The sequence below is a fragment of the Clupea harengus genome, unplaced genomic scaffold (genome assembly GCF_900700415.2).
Source record: "Clupea harengus unplaced genomic scaffold, Ch_v2.0.2, whole genome shotgun sequence".
NCBI classification, from domain to species: Eukaryota; Metazoa; Chordata; class Actinopteri; order Clupeiformes; family Clupeidae; genus Clupea; species Clupea harengus.
The window spans coordinates 1-7,865 of NW_024879713.1; the positions used below are offsets into that span (position 1 = coordinate 1).

The 7,865-nt window shown below is 39.2% G+C and overlaps 1 protein-coding gene across 2 annotated transcripts; it reads right to left on the reverse strand.

Moving 5' to 3' along the window:
• Positions 1 to 27: 27 nt before the first annotated feature.
• On the reverse strand, positions 28 to 7,534 carry abcc4 (ATP-binding cassette, sub-family C (CFTR/MRP), member 4). Of its 2 annotated transcripts, none has more exons than XM_042704690.1 (6): positions 6,954 to 7,177; positions 6,119 to 6,229; positions 3,960 to 4,080; positions 3,336 to 3,560; positions 3,090 to 3,179; positions 28 to 1,941 (listed from the first exon to the last, which is right to left on the reverse strand). In XM_042704690.1, the coding sequence occupies exons 2-6, from the start codon at positions 6,172 to 6,174 to the stop codon at positions 1,774 to 1,776; spliced, it is 660 nt and encodes a 219-aa protein (XP_042560624.1). In that variant the 5' UTR covers positions 6,175 to 6,229; positions 6,954 to 7,177; the 3' UTR covers positions 28 to 1,773. The 2 variants fall into 2 exon arrangements, with proteins under 2 accessions (XP_042560624.1, XP_042560623.1); XM_042704689.1 differs by lacking the exon at positions 6,954 to 7,177 and adding an exon at positions 7,260 to 7,534 and having other exon boundaries at positions 30 to 1,941.
• Positions 7,535 to 7,865: the final 331 nt, after the last annotated feature.

Here is a 7,865-nt window from a genome sequence, read left to right on the forward strand (position 1 = left end):
GAACACAGCATTCCTAGAAAAACACTTGCTGCCCACAGTCAAATTTGGTGGGGGGTCCATCATGCTGTGGGGCTGTGTGGCTAGTGCAGGAACTGGGAATCTAGTTAAAGTTGAGGGTCGCATGGATTCAACTCAGTATCAGCAAATTCTTGACAATAATGTTCAAGAATCTGTAACAAAGCTGAAGTTACGGGGGAGTTGGGTGTTCCAGCAGGGCAACGACCCGAAACATCGCTCCAAATCCACTAAGGCATTTATGCAGAGGAACAACTACAATGTTCTGGAATGGCCATTCCAGTCCCCAGACTTGAATATAATTAAAAAATCTATGGCATGACTAAGTGGGCTGTCCACGCTAGGCACCCACCAAACCTTACTGAACTGGAGATGTATTGTAAGGAAGAATGGTCCAAAATACCTTCATCCAGAAACCAGGCACTCATCAGAGGCTATAGGAAGAGTCTAGAGGCTGTTATTTTTTCAAAAGGAGGCTCTACTAAATATTAATGTGATTTTTTTTCTGTTGGGGTGCCCAAATGTATGAACCTGTCTAATTCTCTTATGATGCATATGGCATATTTTCTGTTTATCAAATAAACCTTATTTCACTGCTAAAATATCACCGTGTCCATGAAGTATTATATATATGACAAAGAAGTTCCTGATCCAAACGCCCAACAATTTATAGATGAAAGTAATGGAGATTATCAGGGGTGCCCAAACTTTTGCATATGACTTCAATTAAACACTTTAATAAGAACCGTTTCTGTACTGTGAGGTCGAAAGGGTGAATGAAATTTGTCAAAATGACCACGTTAAAAAAATTGCTGAGTTTGATTGAAAACAACTTTCTCAATGATTTTAGCTATAAAGGGAAGATCACTTCGCTCTTTAAATGGAATAGGACTTGTATTTCATGGAATTCTTTGTGGTTTCCTGAAAAGGATTCAATTATACTATGGCAGTCCATTCATAGAAACAGAATGCAACAATTTGCCACTTTTTGTAGCATGTTTTTGTTAGCAACTAGTACTGGAATCACCTTCAAATTCATTGTCATAGAATATGGTCATGTGAAGGACAGATACGGTTTTGTGGTCCCACTTCGGCCCAGTCCTCAAAAAGACATGTTAGCATGCTATCAAGCCTTTTATCAGTGCCAACTGTTCTGTTGTTGGTGTATGGAAGGTTATTGCATAACTATTCAGTAGAAGATCACTAGATTTTGACTCCTTACTGCTACCTTAAAGAATAGGTTATAGGATCAATACTTTTCTCTTGTTCTTGCCAGTTTTGCTGGGACTGTCAGAATTTTTTTATTTCTGCATGAAAAGATGTTTTTGGTTTATTGGTTTATTGATTGAAAATGGCATATAGTGCACATTTGTATTCCTCCAACGTATAAGCGGTAATGGAACTTTTTTCGATACTAACCTCTTCACTTAACTTTCCACTATATTCTACATAAATAGAAATATCTTATGCTTGCTTTGATGCATATATAAGAGACCCGGATATTTTAAACAATGTCAAGGTCCAGGCAATGATTAGACTTTGTTCACACTAGTTTACAGTAGTTCAGCACAACTTAGAAACCTTTAAGATGCAGTTGTCAACAGTATAGAGCACAGCATGCTCACACTGAGTCCTACATCTTATCAAAACATTTCTTGTCTAAAAAGTACTGCTCAAGTGAAATATATCAACAAAAAAAACACATCACTAGGAGTAAGTATGGGTATTGTGTAGTGGAAGAGTCAAAGAGAGAATGTTTTACCTGAAAGATGAAAACAGACGACCAAACACAGTCTGTAAAGGCATGAGGAAAACAAGGACTGCCATTCCTGCAAGACATGATGGCCCAATCTCCTGCCACAGCAGTCCAGTGACCACAGCAGCCTGAAGAGGCCCCACCCACAGATAATGGAGGAAAATAGTCACCTATGGCAAAGGCAATAGAGAGAGGAAGGATAACAGGTGAGTAATGGTGATGCGTAGCAGTATATTCTGGACTTACCTTTAAAAGTACTGAAGGCCCTCTAGAATACACTGTATTGAGTTAATACTAAGGGTGTCCAAGTAAGGTGTCTGTTTGTTGTGTTTCCTGGTGGTCCTTACATGTTATGCTCACCTTGTACTGTTGTTTATTTTCCATGTGCTCAGCGCCACATCTGCAGTGCCACCTGTTCCTGTTACTGCTAAGTGCAAGGTAGTTGCTTTTGTTCCCCTACTCTATTCAAAAAAACATCCCTCTTCAATCTTGTCATCTGTCCACCTGTCTAAAACTTGGCCTCCTATAGTTCCTGATCTGAGTACATCTCCCTTACTAGACATCTCTGGACCAAACAGAGCACACATATAAATATAATCTGTTTTTTTAGGCTAATCATTTTTTTTTTTACAACATTTCTGCAAGGATCATATTTTGCACAATGGAACAATACATCAAACCCAGGAGTTAAAGTTTCCTTAACATATTTCCACACCTTTGAAGGCTGAATAATTTACCAATCATCATCACTGTAAAACTTAGGACTGTTAACCTTTTATTCCTCACACTACCTTAACTAACATGTGTCCTTTTTATGTTTTGCTGGTTAGATATGCTACTGAAAAGCTAATTCAATTATCTTTCATGGTTTCACTGAATTTTACCCACTTCTGACCTCTGTAGCACACGAAGTGCAAAAGAAAGTGCATTCTTTTTTGTAGTTATACACGGGAGAAGATGTTAAATTCCATCTGCTTACATTCCATCTGCTTTTAGTTGGGGACTTCCCACAGTGACCAATCCTCTGAATGTCACATGCAAGTACTTATACCCTACGACCTAACCTAACCAATATAACAACTGCCCAACCATAGATCCTCAGCAGCAGGATACAACAGCAAAGCAAAACTGTCTGGTGACAGCCGCAACACACGCCACATGTTGTACCCATAAAGACACTAAATAAAAATCTATTTCATATAATAATTTTTCTTCTCTCTTCATTACTTAACTGTGTGTGTAGAGCCTGGTGGGGCATTTTGACAGGGGAGATCTGAAGAAAGTGCAGGAGACATGCTTCCATAGACTTGGACATTACCTCATCAAACTTGTTGACATCATTTGAAAGCAAGTTGACAATCTGCCCTGTGGTGGTCTGGCCCATGGCAGTACTGCTGAGGCAAAGAGCCTGGGGACACACATTTGACATTGGACTCAGAAATAAAAGCACTTACATTTTCTGGACAGCTGCCAGTGCTAATATCATTAAATACTAGTGTTAATTACACTTTTTGCTAGCCATATTTTCACAGATTGTTGGAGGAAGTAGAGGTAATGTGCATACCTTTTTATAGATAATGTGACACATAGCCACTCGAATCTTCATGCCTGCTCGCTGGACATGGTAGAAGTAGAGGTGGTGCATGACAGCGAGGCCGAAGGTACATAAGGAGAGCCCTGCTGCGTACCCATACGCCTCGTGCAGCGCTGCAGTGTCCTGGGGCTCCACCTGCTCAAAGTACCGGATGAGTTTGCCCAGGAACACTGGTTGGATGACCTTAATAGCTTCCTGGTGATGGATATATAAAAAAAACACAGAACCACTGTATAATGTAACTTGCCCCAGAATATGTGGGAAAAAAAACATATGTTGAACAGTACAAACTGTTTGGGTGAGTTGAGGTGATTCTCTAAGGTCCTGGCTATGATATAAGCACAACATGTTTTAGCCTCTGCATTCCTATGGACAAATACATGACTATCTAAAAAATTTGTTCAGGTCCCCTCTCTCCCCAAGACAAAGCCTTTTCGTAACCGAATATCAGAGTGTCAATGAAGAATACAGGGGGAAATGCACTTTTTTGTAACAAACTCCACATCAGTTGCAATATACACTGACTATATACACTTCCAAAACTTTGAATTTTGCACTCTATGCAAGACTGTGCAAGACTGGCTATTTGTGTACCTCCATGACAGTAAATATTCCCAGGACTGCGTATGGCTTCCAGTAGCATTTGATGATGGCTTTGGACAGTTTGGGCTCCCTCAGCTCCTTGGCAGCCTTCCGCACCTCATGATCCCAATGACTACAGTGAAAGAGATCTCAATAGTTAAAGAGCCATATATATATATTTATATATATAATATATAAGCACAATCTGTACTCACTTTAATTAAGCCATTATGTCAGTAATAAGTGACAAGACAAAAAGTAAAAACTAATTATATTAAACAAATTAACTTTTCTCATCCATTAATGGAGATTTTTAAATATAAAGGTCAGGTATTTAGCAGACACTTTAACCAAAGTCTGCCCCTTATTAAGCAGTGACACTAACCACTGTTCCACCAAGTGATACAAAACTCAGTCACAGGAAAAAAACACTTAATATAGTCTATACTGAACAAAAATATAAACGCAACATAAAACAATCTCAAAGATTTTACTGAGCTACAGTTCATATAAGGATATCAGTCGATGCATTAGACAGTGCACTATCTATTCCACATGGCCCTGACAGATATGAATTTGACAGATACAAACATGAATCTGTGCACAGAATTTGTGAGATCATTTTGTGAGGATCTTTTATTATGGGTTCATGAAACGGGACCAAAATGTGAAATTTTCGCAATAATATTTTTGTTCAGTGTAATAACTTGCCAATTACCTGAACTATGCGAGACGGATCCCCTTGATATTTACTGATTTCAGAGACAGAGTACATATAACCACAAAAATCCCCTTGCTAGTTTATACTCCAACAATAAAACGGTGTTTATTATATTCAAACCTTCTCAGTCAACTTGACCCCTTTGACTTCAGACGAAATGAATGATTAAAGGTTTAGTGAAGTGCAACGGTTTCTGTGCCAGCTTACATCCTAACTTCTCATGGCTATGTGACTGACAGCATTAAATCAGATTCAACAATGGACCATATACAGTGGTGCTAGAAAGTTTGTGAACCCTTTAGAATTTTCTGTATATCTTCATAAATTTGATCTAAAATGAGATCACATCTTCTTCTACGTCCTAAAATTTGATAAAGTGGACCCAGTTAAACAAAAAACACACAAAAAAAATCTTCTTTTATAATGTATTGCTTTGTTGGGAAAAGTAAGTGAACCCCTACGATAATCAATTCATTTGAAGGGGTAATCGGAGTCAGGTGTTTCAATCAATGGGATGGCAATAAGGTGTGAGTTAAGTGGTCCCTGCCTATTGAAAAAACATAAATCTGGGTCTTCACTATCAAAGTCTGGTCTTCACCACACAGCATTATGGAAGTGTGCCATGGCGAGATCAAAGGACGCTGGTTCCCAGGGAGCTCAGAAAACAAGTTGTCGTTAATCACCAGGCTGGAAAAGGTTACAAAACCATTTCTAAACAGTTTGGGCTCCACCAATCCACTGTCAGGCCTATAGTCTACAATTGGAGGAAATTCAGCCCCATTGTTACTCTCCCCAGGAGTGGTCGTCCAACAAAAAAATCAGAGCCCCAGGGTAACATCTAAGAATCTACAGGCCTCTCTTGCCTTCTCGTTGGCTAATGTCACTGTTAATGAGTCAGGCAAACACTGAACAAGCATGGTGTGCATGGCAGGATAGCAAGGACGAAACAGAGGGTAGTTTACAGAGTGTCTCACTTCAATGCCACTACCTAGCTTTTAGAACCTCAGGGGTACTAAACCAGGCATGTCAGCAGATCTGCACCAAAAAGGAAATCCACGCACAAAAAGGTTTTCCCTTTTCCATAAATGGACAACAGTGTCTCCACAAACGATATGCCTTGAACCTGAGAGTGATCCAAATACTGCACTGTCATAGTGAGTTGGTTGGTCTGTTCAATGGTTCACCTGTTAACCCAGGAGGCCTCACTAGTATGCATTTAGAATGACCGGGTGAACAATCTTAAACACAAGTGATGCAATAATGAAGTCTTCATTTGACTCTCTGCTGACTCTCTATATCCCTCAAATATTCTGGAGTCTCACAGACTCAACCATGTAATTAACCCAAGCCATTTCATTATACTCATACAAATGAAATACACTTACCTTTTCTGTGTTAGTGCTCATGTATAATTGTTAGTTGTAAGTATTGATGGCCTGGAGCTACTCACCTCTGCAGTTCCTCTCCTAGTCTGTTAGATCCGTCCTCGGGGAGAACACTGTACATGTCATCCTCTTCAAGTCTCCGCTTATAGCCAATAGAAAAGAGGGGATTGAGCCACCTGGTAAGAGAAATTAAAGACATAGGTTACGTCTATATTTTGTAAAGACACAAAAGTAGTCAATGGACAGTATACACGCCTAGATTATACTATTATTTAGAAAAAGCGTTCTTTCCCATTCTTGTAGTTGAAGGTATGATTTCAACATCATGCTACAGGTAAGTAAGAGGAAAAGGATTGTGCCAGAAAATCAGGAGAGTTCCTAATAATCACAGGACTATTACACAGTTATGCATGCTATTTGAATACAGCAAACAGCGTTGTTGTTTTTGTATTATGTAGTAGTTTCTTGGTCTGAAATACAACACTTAAATACAACACTTCTAGAGTTCATATATACTTCAACACAAAAGTAGTGAAGTAAAAGCCAATTAACTAACTGCCTATTTAGTAACTAATTACTAATTTAGTAATGGCCATCCCAAAATCTTTTTATGTCAAAAATGCAGACTGTTTTTTAAACTTTTAACCATGACAGCCTCCTACAGATTACTATATCACAAGCCTACGGCATGACCTTCAATGAATAGTATAGTTTGTCTGAGGAAGGCTTAAAGCTATAGAAACCTCCAGTCTGACGAGACAACATGACGTATCCTATTCCATACCATAAAAACGGTAATAGATGTTCCTGTGGTCGCCTAATCATTTCAAAGACCCAATATTGTCTAATGTTGTAGGCTATGTTAACGTTATACTTGTTCAAGCGGATCGCTTTAATTACCTATTACCGTCGACTACGATGGTGATTCTGTTTAGATTAAAATTTAACAGTGATTCATTTCCAGCGGTGAAGCGTAACGGTAAACCATATGACAATAGCAATACTAGTGATGACAGGTTAACGCCAGGCGACAAAGATTGAGGAAGTGATTATAAGCCAACAGCCAAACCGTTTCGTATAAACCAGCAGCCAAACTAGATACTGGAACAAAGTAGCAGCCTAAAAATCCAAAACACCACACAACTCTAAAGTTTTTATTTTTTTTACTGTACACTAGGCTTTCATAGGCTAAAACAGGTAACTCACCAGAAGAATATCTGAGATAAAATATTAGCTTTTGCAGATGGATTATTCTTCACATCTTTACTTAGTGGCTCCATGGTGTCTGAGGACTGTTTAAGGATCTCCGCTGAAATCAAACAGGCTGTCTCTCCTTCACCGGTACTTCCCACAGCTCAGGCGGATATCTTGTGGATAGTTGTGTAACTTCGGAGCACGCACATGTTGCCCAGGCAAAGGGTTCTCCAGCTGAAGTAGTTGGACATTAGACAACAGTTTCTGGTTGTTGCTTGGCACCGCCCATAGATATAAGGCACCGCCTATCACCCTTCCGATTGGATTTTACCAGAATTCCCGCCGATTCAATTGGTCGACACCCCTGGTTTTTAAAAACAGGAAATTGAAGCGTTTGGTCTTTTTGGTAATTCTTTATTTTATTCACAAAACGCATAATACATTAGAAAATAGTTTAAAGTGCAGGGTAAAGTGTAGGCCGCATGGCGAACAAGTGAATGAAACAGGTGATGGTAGGACATTTACGTTACTCTTTGTGGAAAAAATATATTTATAAAACGCTTCTGTCTGCGTGCGCGCGAATTTCCGGAATAAAATAAAGAGCAGCTCCTTAACTTC

Excerpts from the sequence above, each read along its gene's own strand:
- abcc4 (XM_042704689.1), bottom strand. The coding sequence starts at position 7,333 with ATGGAGCCACTAAGTAAAGATGTGAAGAATAATCCATCTGCAAAAGCT. Across the intron at positions 6,230-7,259 it reads TTATCTCAGATATTCTTCTG|GTGGCTCAATCCCCTCTTTT; the intron begins GTGAGTTACCTG and ends TTCTCTTACCAG. Across the intron at positions 1,942-3,089 it reads ATGTCAACAAGTTTGATGAG|GTGACTATTTTCCTCCATTA; the intron begins GTAATGTCCAAG and ends CCTTTGCCATAG.